Below are 17974 nucleotides of genomic sequence, written 5' to 3' on the forward strand. Positions count from 1 at the left end.
GACAGCAGAAGAGACACAGATGTATAGAACAGACTTTTGGACTCTGAGGGAGAGGGAGAGGGTGGGATGATTTGGGAGAATGGCACTGAATCATGTATACTATCATGTAAGAAACAAATCGCCAGTCTATGTTTGATACAGGATACAGGATGGTTGGGGCTGGTGCATGGGGATGATCCAGAGAGATGATATGGGGTGGGAGGTGGGAGGGGAGTTCAGGACTGGGAACTCATGTACACCCGTGGCGGATTCATGTCAATGTATGGCAAAACCAATACAGTATTGTAAACTAAAATAAAGTAAAAAACAAAAACAAAAACAAAAAAAACTGCTGCTTTTATGCTGCTCCTGGGGTAAGTGAATCTGCACATGAGCTATGTAAGAACAGACTTTCCCTTCCATACTGACTTTGGGGTCTCCTGGAAAGAAGCACCATTGATTTCCAATGCCATGCTTTTTGGTGACTTGAGACCTTTTGGTGTACGTCCCAAGAACTGGCATGCTCGATGTCAGGTATAAACCCCATTGTCCATCAGGGAAAACATCTGTAAGTGTGAGATCCTGCCCACCTGTGGGTCACCAGTGGCACGGGTGGGGTTTCTGAAGAGACCACTTCTCTGCTTCTCCTACTGTCTTGATGAGGCTTTATTAGCCTTTATTATGGAGAAGATGTTCACATAGTTTTCAGGTTTACTTTGGAAAAAATTGATCCATGCATAATTGGAGATTTGGTGCATCTGTGGTTTGAGTTGAGTGAGTGTAGGGTCTTCCTATTCTGCCACCTTGAACCACAACCCCAGAATTTGACATTAGTCCATGCCAGTAATTGAACTTTTGACATCTAGAACTGTAAAAGCATATACTTGGTTTTTTTTAAGGAAACTGAAGTTGGATTTTTTTTATAATAGCAATAAGAAACTGTTATAGACAGTTATTCTATATAATGTAGTTGCAATGTATGTATGCTCAGTTATGTCCAACTCTGCGACCCATGGACTGTAGCCTGCCAGGTTCCTCTGTCCATGGAATTCTCCAGGCAAGAATACTGGAGTGGATTGCCATTTCCTCCTCCAAAGTATCTTCCCAACCCAAGAATCAAGTCTCTTGTGCCTCCTACATTGACAGGCAGATTCTTTTCCACTAGGGCCACTTGAGAAGACTCTGAATTTTTTAAAAATTTATTTTAATTGGAGGCTAATTACTTTACAATATTGTAGTGATTTTTGCCATACATTCACAAGAACCAGCCATGGGTGTACATATATTCCCCATTGACTTTCCATTCATTACTTGGCCTACTGTGAGTAATAGGAGCATTTTTTGATAAAAACCCATACCGAGGAGAAACAAATTTTTAATCAATATAAAGATATTCTGTCCCATTAGTGAATTTCCCATTGCATAAATCTAAATGTCTATGATGACATGTGAACTTAAGAAAGGAAAAGTAATCTATTATGAAACTGGAGACACCCATTTTACTTTAAATTTTTTGCCTATATTTCAATATTTTTAAAACCATGTTAATTTAAATATTCATTACTTTCATTTCTGTCCTAACATTCTCTCAAGTTTCTTTTCAACATAAAAGATGGAATCATAATTGTGTTTTTGTGTTTATATGTATTTGTTTGATGGTGCTTATTTAAAGAAAGATGTATGCAAACACACACTCAGTCACATTACCTTTGAAACATTTTCTTTGCATAAAAATGAATTTCCACATGTTTCATTTATTTCTCAGAGCATCCATATGAAGTTATATTTAATATTCTAAATTGAATTTATAAATAAGAAATTGAGCCTCAGGAAGCTTAACATTTTCACAATTACATAACAAAGCATTTAAAGCTATATGCACTGTTGAATTAAACATAAATGGAAATATGCAATGTGTTCTCTTAGTTGTTGTATAAGTCCTTTAATTCGCCAAATTGTACACTTTAAATATACATTTTATTGTGTGTAATTATACTCTGATAATTTAATTAAATGGAAAAAACTCTAGTGGTCTGTGGCTAGGGGCTGAGTCTAGAACATAGGCAGTAGTTTCTTCCTTAACAGGGAGGAAGAAATGTCTTCCAACTGGGAAGAAAGCCAAGCCTCATTTAGGGATGTAGAAACTGTTATTAAATTTAAGTAATTCACATGATTAACTCTTTTTTTTTTCCCTTGCAAAAGAGAGGTTTATCCTAGATACAGAAACACAGAAAGCTCATCATATGTTGATTCAAGACAGAAAAGCATCACAGCCTTACTAACATCATGGATGAGGCTTAGAAACGCAATGTAGAGACTGACAACTGACTACACCTTTATAAGGAGCACAAATAAGTCAGCACAACTCCCTACCAAATAAATTCATCTAACAGTAAAGGTAATAAGGTATCCAATTTGACATAAAATAGCTTGTTATGCAGGATTATTAACTGATAAAATAATTCAAATAAACAGAGCTGAGGGCAGTTATAATAACTTGAAGCTTTTAATTTTTGGCATATGTTCTGACATTTGAAGAGAACATCCATGGCTCTTCTGTTGTTCAGTTTATTTCAGATAAACGTAGTAACAAGTGACTACCTTGAAGTTACCTTCTAGGTCACAAGGAGAGGTGGACAGATATGCATGTTTGTGCAGAAACACGGGTGGCCCTGAATCACATGACTGGGCAGGATATCAAGCTGCTTTGCAGATCATCCTCTGATCATGAAGAATGAAGAGACTCCTGAGCATGAAGAAGATGGGAAATGGATGAGCTGATATGGTTCATCCACCATCCCTTTTGTATTTATGACAAATCTCAGGAAATGGGAGATTTTTGTAGAACAATAGGAGATATTATATTTGTAGGTAGCATTAACAGTTCAAGCAGAAACAGGAAGATAATTCAGTAATAAAACATAAAATACAGAAACCAATCCTTCATCTCAATAAATGTGTCTCCTAACCTATGGTCATCAATGTTTCATGCTTTAATAAATAGATGTAGAGCATGATAAAGAAATAATATGCATATTAACAAAATACTTGGTTTGACATTTTAGGTCCTCATTTTTATGGTTTTCTCTGACACTAAGCTTTTATTGAGAATAGTCTCAGTAGGGAGGTCCTAGATCCCCAAGCTGCAAAAGGAAATAAACTGCAATTTGAAGTTGTTTTTTCTTTTCTCTTCTAATCCTGTGTTGCCATGGAGATACCTGGTTCCACCAGAACTTAACTTTATCTCAAACCTTGAGCTGACCAATGTGTTTTTCTCATGGAAATGTATTTCTTAAGCTATGTTAATGAACTAAGTATTTGCTTGGAAATCTGCCTCTCTTCAAGATTCATGTGAATTGTTTCATTGATATGAATAAGATAAAATAAAAATTCTGGGTGAGCCCAGGATGACTCACCTTGTGCGAATGCTATCTCAAAATGCATGTTGTAAATGAGGGGCCTGGTGCAACTCTCTCAGTTTTGAGGCTTTCCTTTCTCTAGTTAGTAGCTTGCTTATAGGTATATAACTCCTTGCTAAAAACTAGCAACGAGGCACTCTTTCTGTCCCCTTCTGATGTCTATGTCAGAAACTTTTTCTATCTCTTTTATACTTTAGTAAAACTTTATTACAGAAAAAAACTCTGAGTAATTAAGCCTTGTCTCTGGCCCCAAGCTGAATTCATCTCCTCTGGAGGCCACAGATCCTGGCATTGTTCATGTCTGGTAGCAGTAACCTTTCATTATTAGGTCAATTTAATCCCACTTATCTTTCCATGTAGCAACAACTGGGAGATATATATTTGATAATTTTTACAGTGACTGTGTTGGTATAGTCAAAGCTATGGTTTTTCCAGTAGTCATGTACAGATGTGAGAGTTGGACCATAAAGAAGGCTGGATGCTGAAGAATTGATGCTTTTGAACTATGGTGCTGGAGAGGACTCTTGAGAGTTCCTTGGACAGCAAGAAGATCAAACCAGTCAATCCTAAAGGAAATCAATCCTGAATATTGGGAACACGTGTACTCCCTTGGCGGTTTCATGTTGATGTATGGCGAAACCATTACAATTTTGTAAAGTAAAACAAACAAACAAACAAACAAACAAACTCCAATACTTTGGCCACCAGACATGAAGAGCTGACTCATTGGAAAAGACCCTGATACTGGCCAGAGGAGAAGGGGGTGACAGAGGATGAAATGGTTAGATAGCATCACTGACTCAATGGACATGAGTTTGAGCAAACTCCAGAGGATAGTGAAGGACAGGTAAGCCTGGCATGCTGCCGCCCATGGGGTCGCAGAGTTGGACATGACTTAGCAGTTGAACAACAGCAACAACATTTTAGACATAACATAAAACCAAGAAAGCATTTATAAGTGACAGTAGCATATTTCCAATATAAGTGCATTACCATTAACCTTTTTTGATTGTAATAAAAGTGCTTAAAATTAAGCTTTTTATTTTTTAGTCATTCATTTCAAAGGCAATCATGTCAAATAAGCATATTGCTAGCTGCAGTATGACACAGCTACTAGATAAGCTCCCAGGACTTATCTAATAACATTCAAAAGAAATAAATATTTAGGAATACATTTTATCAAGGAGTTGAAAGACATATAAACTAAAAACTGTTAGATAGTGATGAGAGAAATTGAAGAAGACAAACAAATGAAAAGATTATCAAGTGTCCATGGTTTAGAAGACTTAATATTATTAAAATGTTCATACTACCCAAAGCATTCTACAGATCCATTGAAATTTCTGTCAAAATTAAAGGTATTATTTACAATAAAGCTCAATAAAGTGAGTTACATAAATTGTGTAGAGGAGTTGAATTCATACAAATGGAAATTCCAGGAAACAGAGAAAAGGAGGAAGTTCTCCTTCTACAATCTGATAAAAAATATCAATTTCTGGCTCCCTTTATTTCAGTTCTGAAATCACAGTACTACTTCAGCCCCAAAACAGCTGGACCTTTTGTAGCTGCCATTTCAATGATTCTTTCCAGAGCTCTCTTTATATCTTTGTTCCTCAGACTATAGATGAAGGGGTTCAGCATGGGTGTGACCACAGTGTACATCACTGAGGCTGTTGCACTTGAGTGTGAGCTTTGGGTAGCAGCAGAGCTAAGGTACACGCCTAGGCTTGTACAATAAAATAAGCAGACCATTGAAAGATGAGATGCACAGGTGGAAAATGCTTTATACTTCCCTTGAGCTGATGAGATTCCTCTTATGGAGGAAACTATCTTAGAATATGAGTAAAGAATTCCAGTGAGGGTTAAAAAACCAAACATCCCAGCTGCAAAATAAAACAACATGTCATTAAAAAATGTGTCAGAACAGGCAAGTTGGACCATCTGATTAATTTCACAGAAAAAGTGGGGAATTTCCAAGTCTGTACAGAAGGTCAGCTGCAACACCATTAAGCTTTGTATCAAGGAATTCAGAGCACTCATCACCCAGGACACCAACATGAGCAGTCCACAGAGCCGGGAGTTCATGATGACCGTGTAGTGCAGGGGACGGCAGATGGCCACGAAGCGGTCATAAGCCATCACAGTCAGGAGGAAGTCATCCAAACACACAAAGAGTATGAAAAAATACATCTGGATAACGCAGCCTTCATAGGTTATGGCTTTGTTCTGTGCCTGGATGTTCCACAGCATCTTTGGGATGGTGGTAGAGATGAAATAGATGTCTACAAAGGACAGGTTGGAGAGGAAGAAGTACATGGGGGTGTGGAGGTGGGGGTCTGAGCTGAAGGCCAGGATGATGATGAGGTTTCCAAAGACAGTGATCAGGTACATGGAGAGGAAAAGCCCAAATATGAGGGGTTGTGTTTCTGGTTCCTCTGAAAATCCCAGAAGTAAAAATTCTGAAACTTTTGTTTTGTTTCTTGATTCCATATGCTGGCTGTGACTCTGAGGAGAGAAGCAAATACTATGATTAGTATTCACATGAACTTACATTTGTCACATATGCTAAATGCTACTGCATATACTATTCAGTCAATACATTAATATTGATATTCATTGTATGGATCTGGCTTTCTTTTTTTTTCACTTCACTGCTTTATTTTTATTTTATTTTTTAAATATAAATTTATTTATTTTAATTGGAGGCTAATTACTTTACAATATTGTATTGGTCCTGCCACACATCAACATGAATCCATCACAGGCATACACATGGCTTTCTTTTTTATAATTAAATTTATTTATTTTTGATTGAATGATAATTGCTTTACAATATTGTGTTGATTTCTGCCAAACATCACCACGGTATACCTATGTCCTCTCCCTCTTGAACCTCTCTCCCACCTTCCTCCCCATCCCATAACTCTAGTTTGTTACACAGTCCTGGATTGGGATATTCTGTGTCATTGATGATATGGAATTTCTGTCCCAATCAGCTTTTTCTCTAACGGGACAAGAATTTTAAACTTTTAATGAGAAATTCTTCATGTACGTAAGGAATGTACAGCGAAGTCTGGCCACATTTTAAGCACTAACTAGACTATGAATAATGGATGCTGAAGCACAAAAATCCCTGCAATTCATTGATAGAGAAAAAGTATATAAGGAAATAATGAAGTTCTATATAACTTCAGATGGGGATGAATGATATGACAAAATGGAAAACAAATCTAAGTGTGAGAGTGAGTAGTGCATTTTACTTTTCAAGAGTGTTGTGGCAAGACTGGCAAACAAGCTGACATTTGAACAGTGACTTCAAGTAAGAATAGGACAGGTGCACAAAGCTGTGTGTGGAAGGGTATGCAAGCGGAAGAATGGCCAGCACACTTATAAATAAAAATCAGAAACGAAAGAAGTGTTGTTACAACTGATACCAGAGAAATACAAAGGATCATGAAAGACTACTGTGAACAATTACAGGCAACAAATTAGAAATTTAGAGATTTCCACTCCAAAGCAGCAGAATACACTTTCTTCTCAAGTGCACATGAAATATTCTCCAAGATAGATGACATCTATCTATCAAGCCTTGGAAAATTTAAGAAAATTAAAATTGTATCAAGCACTTTTTCTGACCACAACCTTATGAGATTAGATATCAGTTAGAGGAAAAAGAACTGTAAGAAAAATGCATGGTACCTGAAAAACCTAGAGATCACTGAAGAATCAAAGAGGAAATTAAAAAAAAAATACACAGATTCAAATGACAACAAAAACACAATGACTCAAAACCTATTAGATGCAGCAAAAGCAGTTCTAAGAGGGAAGTTTATAGTAATTCAAGCACACCTCAAGAAACAAGAAAAGTTTTAAATAAACAATCTAAACTTACACCTAAAGCAACTAGAGAATGAAGAACAAACAAAATCCTTAGGTAGAAGGAATGAAACCATAAAGATCAGAGCAGAAAATACAAAATAGAATTGATGCAAGCAATAGCAAAGATCAATAAAACGAAACGTTAGTTCTTTGAGATGATAAACAAAATTGATAAACCTTTTACCAGACTCCTCAAGAAAAAAGGGAGAGGACTCCAAGCGATAATATTAAAAATGAAAAAGGAGAAATTACAACAGATATTACTGAAATACAAAGGATCATAACAGCAGACTTTTCTTAATGATATAAAATGCAAAACTTTTGAATTAGGAAATCTGGACTTGAATTTCAAATCTATCACACCTTAGCTTTTTAAACCTGGAGAGCCAACCCAACCTTTCAAAATGTTAATATCATCACTCAAATAGTGGGGAGAACAGTATCAATCATCCCAAGGTAGTTGACAGATTTAATATTTCCTGTTGGTAAATGAGCAGTTAACACTTAAGCTAAAATGAGGCGGATTTTTTTCTGCTCTTCCAATGTCTGTTTCTTCACTTCTTGGTCCTCAATTTTACAGTTTTTTTTTTTTTAAATTCATTGTTGTCTCTTCCATCTGGCACCCCTCTAGCCTTATATTCACTTTGATCCAGATAAATTTTCTGTATTGCAAAGCTGATCCTCAAACTTCCTCTCCCTTTTGTAACATTTCAATGGAGAATGAAGTCAAAATCCCTTAGCCTCAAACATGAAGCCTGGGTCTCTGAAACCTGTCTGCCAGCTTCACCTTCACACTGTCCTGCCCTCATCCACATGGATCTCACAGACACTGAACCTGACTGACTGCTTCACCTGACCCTGCAGCTTTGATGCTCAGTGCCTCTACACACCTGTCTTGGCGTCTCACCACAGGTATATTTGGAAATTTTTACCTCCTTTTCATATCCAAATCTTCATCTACACTTTATGACTGCCAAGACTTATCTATTTTATGAAGCTTTATTTTCTTCTTAAATATTTTCACAGAAAAAAAAGACACTTTGTGCACTTAATTTAGATAGAAGGGCTGTCATTTTGAAAATTTTATCTACATTCATGTCTTTTATCCATCACCAGACTGAGGGTCTGGAGGCACATAGCAATGCTATACTTACTCACCACTCTTCCATATCAGATTTAGTTTGCTTGGAAAGGTAACTGAATAAATATATATATTGCAAGAAAGACTGAGAGAAGTTATTTTCAGAAAAATTGGCAATGGTGAAAGAAAGCATAGAAGTGTGTCCCTCTGTATCCATGGAGCATTGGCTTCCTGCATATTCAGAAATCTGAGGATGAGCAAGTCTCTTATAGTCTCATACACTATACTATGTGTAGTATAGTTTTGCACATAGCCTGCATATATCCTCAGTATATTGTATTTTAAATCATCTCTAGATTGCTTATAATGCCTAATAACAGTGCAAATGTCCTGTAAATAGTTGCTGCTGTTGCTACTGCTAAGTCGCTTCAGTTGTGTCTGACTCTGTGCGACCCCATAGACGGCAGTCCACCAGGCTCCACCGTCCCTGGGATTCTCCAGGCAAGAACACTGGAGTGGGTTGCCATTTCCTTCTCCAAAATAGTTTCTGGTGCATAGTATATTCAAATTTTGCTTTCTGGAACTTGCTGAAAATTTCTGGATAGTTTTGATTTGCAAATGGGCAAATCAACAGATGTGGAAGCTGCAGATATAGAAGGTCAATTGTACTAACACAAGTATGGAGGATATGTCAGAGAAATGTTCATATTCTGAGACTGGGACCCATTAGGGTTTTAGACTATCATATTAAGAATTAAATAGAGTAGTACCAATAAGTTGCAAAAGAAAAACTCAGAGACCATCACAAATACATAGTAAGGGTAACATTGTAGATATATCAGTTCAGTTCAGTCGCTCAGTCATCTTCGACCTTTGCAACCCCATGAATCGTAGCACGCCAGGCCTCCCTGTCCATCATCAACTCCTGGAGTTCACTCAAACTCACGTCCATAGAGTCGGTGATGCCATTCAGTCATCTCATCCTCTGTCGTCCCCTTCTCCTCCTGCCTCTAATCCCTCCAAGCAATTGTAAATACATAGTAAGGGCAAGGTTGTTGCCTAGTTCTCTTTGTTCAGTCATGTAAGTGTGTGCATATGCTTGTATTTCTTTGTTTCTATGTGCAAGCATGCTGGACCACAAAATAAAGGCATAGATTTGATATATAGTCTAAATTTCAAGAATCTACCTCAGTAAAGGCAAGACTAGTTTAAAAAGGGAAATCCTGGTAATGTGAGGTAAACAACATGAATGAGGAGCCAGAAAGAATAAGCAGCAGAAGTGACCTCAGACTCTAGGGACCACACACTGACTGAACCTTTATTGTTCCACTTGTCTCACAGTGGTATCTACCTTATCCTCCTGATCTGTTATTCCTGTACATATCCATGCTCATTTGACCACAATTGTTTAATTAGTGCAATAGTCGGTGTGCTGGTCCTTCTCTCATTTTCCTTTGTGACATTATTTTCTGCTATTGATTTTTGATCTCTTTTTGGACACAGCCAGTGGGTATAATCTTGACCTATGTTTCTTTGCTTGAGTAATTAATTAATGTATCTATTTTTGTTGTTACATAATATTTCACAATGTGACTGTGCTACTTACAATTTTGACTGTCTTTCATATTCTTTATCATTAAATTGCTACTAGGTCAATGCTAGAAAAATATGTTGAGATCATTAAATTTAAACTATGGTTCCTATGAAAGGCAATTCCCACCACCTTCCTTGTTCAGCATGCAAAGTCCTCCCAGGTCATATTCCATAAAGTTCTACCAAGTCATATTCCATGAAGCCCTCCAGGCTGTGAAAATTCATATATTTAAATGATTTACTTATGATTCATGCATTTATTTTATTGTATTAGGCCTTTCCATTATGGTTTACAATCCAGAAAAGAGACCCCATAGTTTCTTCATTTTCTTTGATTCAAAATGTGTGCATTTGTATAGAAAAAAAGTATAGAAAAGAAAATTCATAAAGTAAAAAAAAAAAAAAAACAATAAGGAAAATAAAAGCAAGTCTAGTGGATTGGATTAAAATAATTACAATTAATGACATTTAGTAAAAATTTATGACTGATTTCTGAAATAATACACTGAAGAGTAAAATTTTAATCATGTCAACATGATTCTATCATTAAAGAGTAAAATGGCAAAGATCTAAGAATGAAAATTATAAAAATATACTTCTTGAAGAGCTGAAGGAACAGTATTTAATGTTTTTTTTTTTTTTTTTTTAAGATCTCATTGTATATGGACATTTACCATATGGTCAGATTATATTTCATTCTAGTAGAAGAAAGTTGGGTTGTTAAATAAAACCTGGAGTAAATGTCTGTCTCTCTGGAAGAATACGAAATTGATCCCCTATGTCAGGCATCATCAAGAAAAAAAAATGAAGAGGTATATTCCCTCCAAAATTCCAATGAGCAAGAATGGTCAGTAGAGATCATTTGGAACGCTGAAAGTAATAGAAAAATGGGCAAGTAATATATGGGCACATAGTAACAAAAAGCAAACAATAATGATATTCAATATATGTAAATTTTGCTGAAACTGCGGTAGTTTAAGAAAACAAGAAATGTCTTATACTCATCAGCCTGGTAAAAAGAACTGTCATGGTAATTGAGGATGGAACTTTTCAACTGCTAGCAAAAACAGTACTCTAGTTTTGTTGGCAGAAACACAAAGGATTGCAGGATTTAAAAACAACCTGAAGACAGCAATAAACATTACAAATACAGATATTCTTATCCCAGGGATTCTCAGTCTCAGCACTGTGAATTCTCTAGGCCAGATCGTTCTCTTTTGTGTGCTCTGTCCTGTGCATTGAAGGATGTTGACAGTATCCATGGTGTCCACCCACCTCTCTCCAGCATGACAAAAATGTCCCTGGACATTGCTCAGTGTGTCTCCCGAGCGGGGTAGAGGGATTGTCTTTTATAGGAACCATGACTCAAATTTAACAATCTCAACATAGTTTTTCTAGCATTGACATAGTAGCAATTTAATGGTAAAAAATATAAAAGACATCAAAAGTATAAGTAGCACAGTCACATTGTGAAATATTATGTAACAACAAAAATAGATACATTAATTAATTAATCAAGCAAAGAGATACAGCTTTTTGCTTCTCTTTGGGTTGAGTTAAATTGGCTTCCTTTGTCTCTGACCTTCTCATGCACTGTAACCTGGGTTGTTGGACTCACCTGGATGTTAACTCTGAGAGGTCCAACAGAGGTCCAACAGGTCCAACAGAGACTCCAACAGGGAGTCTGAATTTTTCCCTGGAGGGTAGATGATGGAGACTAAGGCTCTCTCCTCAGACAAGACAGTAGGAAGGAGTGAAGCTACAGCCCCCCAGCCAGAGTTAGGACTCCAAACAAACAAAGGAAAGGAAAGCTCCCTCCAGTCCAAGTTTATAAACACTGAGAGGCTACAGAATGGAGATATTTATTATGCCCTATATCTGCTCATTTCTCTCTAGTTATTTCCACATTTAAACACACATTTCCCTTGTGGAAAACTGTTCTGGAAGGAAGGAAATTTTTCTTAATGATCCTCTATTCACAAGAGACCAGGGTAGAAACCATGAGAATCCAATTTTGTTTTTCTTTTTTCACTCCTTCTCCATGAAATTGCCTCCTTTTGAGGTCTCTAAATCTCCCAGTTCCTTGTCTCAAGTTTTCTCCAAGTGTAAGACTGAGAAACCCATCTGGATTAGGTCTCTTGTATCTTCAAAGCATTGTCTTGTGGTGGCGACTTACCTCCTGAATCTCCAGAAAATTTCCACTCTTTCAACAAGGGTTGTGTGTGTGTGTGTGTGTGTGTGTGTGTGTGTGTGAAGAGGGGACATATTGAGTTCTTTTGATAATAAAACACGGGCTTTGCATACATTGTCTTCCTAACACTTTTGCTGTATCAGTTAGGAATTTCATACTTACATCTCTAGTTTTGAGCTATCATTTAGCTCTACATTATAAAATATTTGGTGACTCAGATGGTAAAGAATCTGCCTGCAATATGGGAGACACTGGTTCGATCTCTGGGTTGGGAAGATTCCCTGGAGAAGGGAATGGCAATCCAGTCCGGTATTCTTGCCTGAAGAATTCCATGGAGAGGACAGCCTCATGGGCTACAGTCCATGGAGTCACAGAGTTGGACACGACTGAGTGACTAACATTTTTACTTTCATAAAATACTTGCTAGTGATCTGAAATATATTTAGATTTTTTTTTTAACTAAAGCCTTAGCTTAACATGTTATACAGATTTTTTGATTTAATATTTATAAATGTTTTATCTATGAGGAAGTACATGAAGAATTCCATTATCAACTGCAGAAAGGAGGCTTAGTGATCTGGCCAGAGTTAATATCTGAGTATGTGATATGCCTTGACTATAAACATGTCAGTATGCTTCTATCTTTCAAACTCTAGGCTAGTGCTTCTCAACCAGAAAGGATTTTCCCCCTACGATGTATGATGATGTCTGAAATGATTCTGCTAAATATCTAAAATCCATGGGAAAGAACCTCCGGGATAGCATCATCCTGCTCCAAATGTGAACAGTAAAGGGTTGAAAAATTTACTCCAGACAAGCTCTTCTCTAACTTCAGTCTGTCTGGGAGTCAACAGCAATCCTGCTACAAATGCAGAATCTGATTCAGCAGGTCCTGGTGTGCCCAGAGACTCTGAATATCTCACAAGCTCCTGGATGATTTTGATGCTGGTGGTCCTGGTCTGTGGATCACTCTTTGAGTAGAAAAACTGTAAGCCTGTGATACAGTCAGTTGTAGACAGTTTTAGTTCTTCTGCACCAAAAACTGACTTTGCATGTAATTTTGAAGGAATAACTTATTCACTCATTCCAGAGGCTATGGTAAATTCTGTTGGTTTCTTTTATATAAGGGTTCTTGAATGAAACAAAATGATACGCTATTGAAAAAGATTTTGTAGTAGGCAGGATAAGGACCTCAAAAATACTTCCACATCTCAATCCCAGTTAACTTTAAATATGATATTTTTTTGTCACAAGGGAAGATTCGTCTTTCAGATTTATTAGGGCTGTTAAACAGTTAATCTAAGACAAAATTTAGTTGTGATTGAGCTTCTCTGGTGGCTCAGAAGGTAAAGAATCTTCCTGCTGATGCAGGAGACTTGGATTTGATCCCTGGGTCAGGAAGATCCCCTGGAGAATGGAATGGCTACCCACTCCAGTATTCTTGCCTGGAGAATCCCATGGACAGAGCAGCCTGGCAGGCTATGGTCCATGGGGTGGCAAAGAGTAGGACATGATTGAGTGAGGATTTAGGACCCCTAAGCAGCCTGTGGATAATGCTAGGTGTTCAAGTGTCACCCCTGTGTGTACTGTGTGTGCCAGCAGTGTGCAGTTGGACTACAGGGTTGTCTAGGTCTGGCAGAAACTCACCAGCTAAAGGTGGAGGGGCAGGAGCATAGGGAAAGTTCACCTGAAGCAGGGTCATGGATGAGCACATGAGGGGGGCAAACTCTGGTTTCAGTGAGGCTCTCAAAGGAGCCTGGACCAGGGGAAGCCTTACCTATATCAGGGCTTAGGAAGATCATGGTGCAGGGCAAGACTTCTGGCTTCAGCAGGGCTGCAGGAGTGCCTGAAGCCAGGTTAAGCCCATTGATTGCAGCAAGTGTGTGGGTATCTATGGGTGAATGAGCCCTCTGAGGGGCAGTGTGGCTGTGGGAGACACATGGGTGGGGCAAACCCACTGACCACAGAATGGGCATGGGAGTGTGGGGACAAGCTCTCCAGTTTTAGTGTGGCAAAGAAAGTGCAAATTCCAGGAAAACCTGCTGGGTTCACAAGGTGAAGGAAAAACATGAAGATAGGGCATTCCATGGGCACTAGCTAGCAAGATAGAGGGAGTGCAATAGCGGCACCTGCCAGTGATGAGCTAGCACTGTGGATCGAGAGCGCACACATGATACGTGCCAGTGCCTCTGTTCCTGGAGAACGTTTCGAGCCCCTGCACCCCCAGCAGATGCTTTAATTAACTAATGAATCTCCTTTATACACCTTCTAGGTGCTTTTCAGGTGGTGCTAGTAAAGAACCCGCCAGTCAGTGCAGGAGACATAAGAGATTTGATCCCCAGTCCAGGAAGATCCCTTGGAGGAGGGCATGGCAACCCACTCCAGTATCGCTGCCTGGAGAATTTCATGGACAAAGGAGTCTGGCGGGCTACAGTCCATAGGGTAGCAAAGAGTTGGACACGACTGAAGTGACTTAGCATGCATGCAGCAGGTGCTTTTCAAACTGCTGCTTTTGTCCTGGTTCCTGGGGTCAGTGAATGTGCAGAAGCTCTTTCAGAGCAGACTTTCCCTTCCCTACCGACTTTACAGTCTCCTGGACAGCAGCCCCATTGGTGTTTAGATCCATGCATTTTGGTGACTTATTTCTCTGGTGTAGATCCCAAAGGCTCGTGTACATGATGTAACGTACAAACCCATTTTCCTTAGTGAAAAAGTGAGATCCTTCCCACTGGTGGGTTACCAACACCAGGAGTAGGGTATTTGAAGAGACTGCATCTCTGCTTCTCCTGCCATTTTTATGTGACCTTATAAGTCTTTGCTATGGAGGAAATATTCACCTAGGTTTTGGGTCTTTTTAAGAAGAAATTGATGCACATACAGCTGTCAATTTGGTGTGTTCGTGGGTCGTGGTGAGTTTAGAACCACCTCCCCAAACATTTAATATTAGCCCAATAAGACTCACTTCAAGCTTCTGATATCTAGAACTGTAAGAGTATGTATTTGTTTACTTTAAGCAACTAAAGTAGGAGTATTATAATAGCAGTTCAGTTCAGTTCAGTTTAATTCAGTCACTCAGTCGTGCCGACTCTTTGCGACCCCATGAATCGCAGCACGCCAGGCCTCCCTGTCCATCACCAACTCCCAGAGTTCGCCCAGACTCACGTCCATCGAGTCAGTGATGCCATCCAGCCAACTCATCCTCTGTCATCCCCTTCTTCCTCTGCCCCCAATCCCTCCCAGCATCAAAGTCTTTTCCAATGAGTCAACTCTTCGCATGAGGTGGCCAAAGTACTGGAGTTTCAGCTTTAGCATCATTCCTTCCAAAGAAATCCCAGGGTTAATCTCCTTCAGAATGGACTGGTTGGATCTCCTTGCAGTCCAAGGGACTCTCAAGAGTCTTCTCCAACACCACAGTTCAAAAGCATCAGTTCTTCAGCGCTCAGCCTTCTTCACAGTCCAACTCTCACATCCATACATGACTACTGGAAAAACCATAGTCTTGACTAGATGGACCTTAGTCTGCAAAGTAATGTCTCTGCTTTTGAATATGCTATCTAGGTTGGTCATAACTTTTCTTCCAAGGAGTAAGCCTCTTTTAATTTCATGGCTGCAATCACCATCTGCAGTGATTTTGGAGCCCCCCAAAATAAAGTCTAATACTGTTTCCACTGTTTCCCCATCTATTTGCCCTGAAGTGATGGGACCGGATGCCATGATCTTCATTTTCTGAATGTTGAGCTTTAAGCCAACTTTTTTGCTCTCCTCTTTCACTTTCATCAAGAGGCTTTTTAGCTCCCCTTCACTTTCTGCCATAAGAGTGGTGTCATCTGCATATCTGAGGTTATTGATATTTCTCCCCATAATCTTGATTCCAGCTTGTGTTTCTTCCAGTCCAGCGTTTCTTATGATGTACTCTGCATATAAGTTAAATAAGCAGGGTGACAATATACAGCCTTGACGTACTCTTTTTCTTATTTGGAACCAGTCTGTTGTTTCATGTCCAGTTCTAACTGTTGCTTCCTAACCTGCATACAGATTTCTCAAGAGGCAGGTCAGGTGGTCTGGTATTCCCATCTCTTTCAGAATTTTCCACAGTTTCTTGTGATCCACACACTCAAAGGCTTTGGCATAGTCAATAAAGCAGAAATAGATGTTTTTCTGGAACTCTCTTGCTTTTTCCATGATCCAGCGGATGTTGGCAATTTGATCTCTGGTTCCTCTGCCTTTTCTAAAACCAGCCTGAACCTCAGGAAGTTCACGGTTCACGTATCACTGAAGCCTGGCTTGGAGAATTTTGAGCATTACTTTACTAGAGTGTGAGATGAGTGCAACTGTGCGGTAGTTTGAGCATTCTTTGGCATTGCCTTTCTTTGGAATTAGAATGAAAACTGACCTTTTCCAGTCCTGTGGCCACTGCAGTAGGAAGATAATATAGACTTTTTTAATATGGTAATGTAAGTTTCCATGTTACTTTTTCCATACATCTCACCCTCTGCTCCCCTCGACCCATTTCCATAAGTTTATTCTCTATGTCTGTTTCTCCACTGCTGCCCTGTAAATAAATTCTTCAGTGCCATTTCCCTAGATTCTGTATATATGTGTTGGAATACAGTATTTATCTTTCTATTTCTGACTCACTTCACTGTGCTTAATAGGTTCTAGGTTCATCCAACTCATTAGAACTGACTCAAATGTGTTCCTTTTTAATGGCTGAATGGTGTTCCACTGTGTGTGTGTATATATATATATATATACCACAACTTCTCTATCCATTCATCTGTCGATGGACATCTAGATTGCTTTCATGTTCTGGCTATAGTAAATAGTGCTGCAGTGAGCAATGGGAAACATGAGTCTTTTTCCATTTTGGTTTCCTCAGGGTATATGTCTAGGAGTGGAATTGCTGGGTCATATGGTGGTTGCAGTCATAAAATTAAAAGACACTTACTCCTTGGAAGAAAAGTTATGACCAACCTAGACAGCATATTGAAAAGCAATGGACTGTAGTCTACCAGGCTTCTCTGTCCATGGGATTTTCCAGGTAAGAGTACTGGAGTGGGTTGCCATTTCCTTCTCCAGGGGATCTTCCTGATCCAGGGATTGAACCCCAACAAAGGTCAAGGCTATGGTTTTTACAGTAGTCACGTATGGATGTAAGAGTTGGACTGTGAAGAAAGCTGAGCACCAAAGAATTGATGCTTTTGAACTGTGGTATTGGAGAAGACTCTTGAGAGTCCCTTGGACTGCACGGAGATCCAACCAGTCCATTCTGAAGGAGATCAGTCCTGGGTGTTCTTTGGAAGGACTTATTCTGAAGCTGAAACTCCAGTACTTTGGCCACCTCATGCAAAGTGTTGACTCATTGGGAAGGACTCTGATGCTGGGAGGGATTAGGGGCAGGACGAGAAGGGGACGACAGAGGATGAGATGGCAGGATGGCATCACTGACTCGATGGACGTGAGTTTGAGTGAATTCTGGGAGTTGGTGATGGACAGGGAGGCCTGGTGTGCTGCAATTCATGGGGTTGCAAAGAGTCGGACAAGATTGAGTGACTGAACTGAACTGAACTGAATGGTGGATTTATTCCTGGATTTTAAGGAATCGCCATACCGTCTTCCATAGTGACTGTATCAATTTACATTCCCACCAACAGTGCAAGAGCATTCCCTTTTCTCCACACCCTCTCCAGCATTTATTGTTTGTAGACTTTTTGATGAGGGCCCAAAGCTGAGCACCAAAGAATTGATGCTTTTGAACTGTGGTGTTGAGAAGACTCTTGAGAGTCCCTTGGACTGCAAGGAGATCCAACCAGTCCATTCTGAAGGAGATCA

At 39.1% G+C, this 17974-nt stretch overlaps 1 protein-coding gene across 1 annotated transcript; it reads right to left on the reverse strand.

Moving 5' to 3' along the window:
* Positions 1-4810: 4810 nt before the first annotated feature.
* On the reverse strand, positions 4811-7259 carry LOC120864113 (olfactory receptor-like protein OLF4). Its single transcript, XM_040240957.1, has 2 exons — positions 7248-7259; positions 4811-5903 (listed from the first exon to the last, which is right to left on the reverse strand). Exon 2 carries the CDS (start codon positions 5886-5888, stop codon positions 4929-4931), a length of 960 nt encoding a protein of 319 aa, XP_040096891.1. The 5' UTR covers positions 5889-5903; positions 7248-7259; the 3' UTR covers positions 4811-4928.
* Positions 7260-17974: the final 10715 nt, after the last annotated feature.

The sequence above is a fragment of the Oryx dammah genome, unplaced genomic scaffold (genome assembly GCF_014754425.2).
Source record: "Oryx dammah isolate SB20612 unplaced genomic scaffold, SCBI_Odam_1.1 HiC_scaffold_5, whole genome shotgun sequence".
Lineage (NCBI taxonomy): Eukaryota > Metazoa > Chordata > Mammalia > Artiodactyla > Bovidae > Oryx > Oryx dammah.

Coding starts and splice junctions, on each gene's coding strand:
- LOC120864113 (XM_040240957.1), bottom strand. CDS start 5,888: ATGGAATCAAGAAACAAAACAAAAGTTTCAGAATTTTTACTTCTGGGA.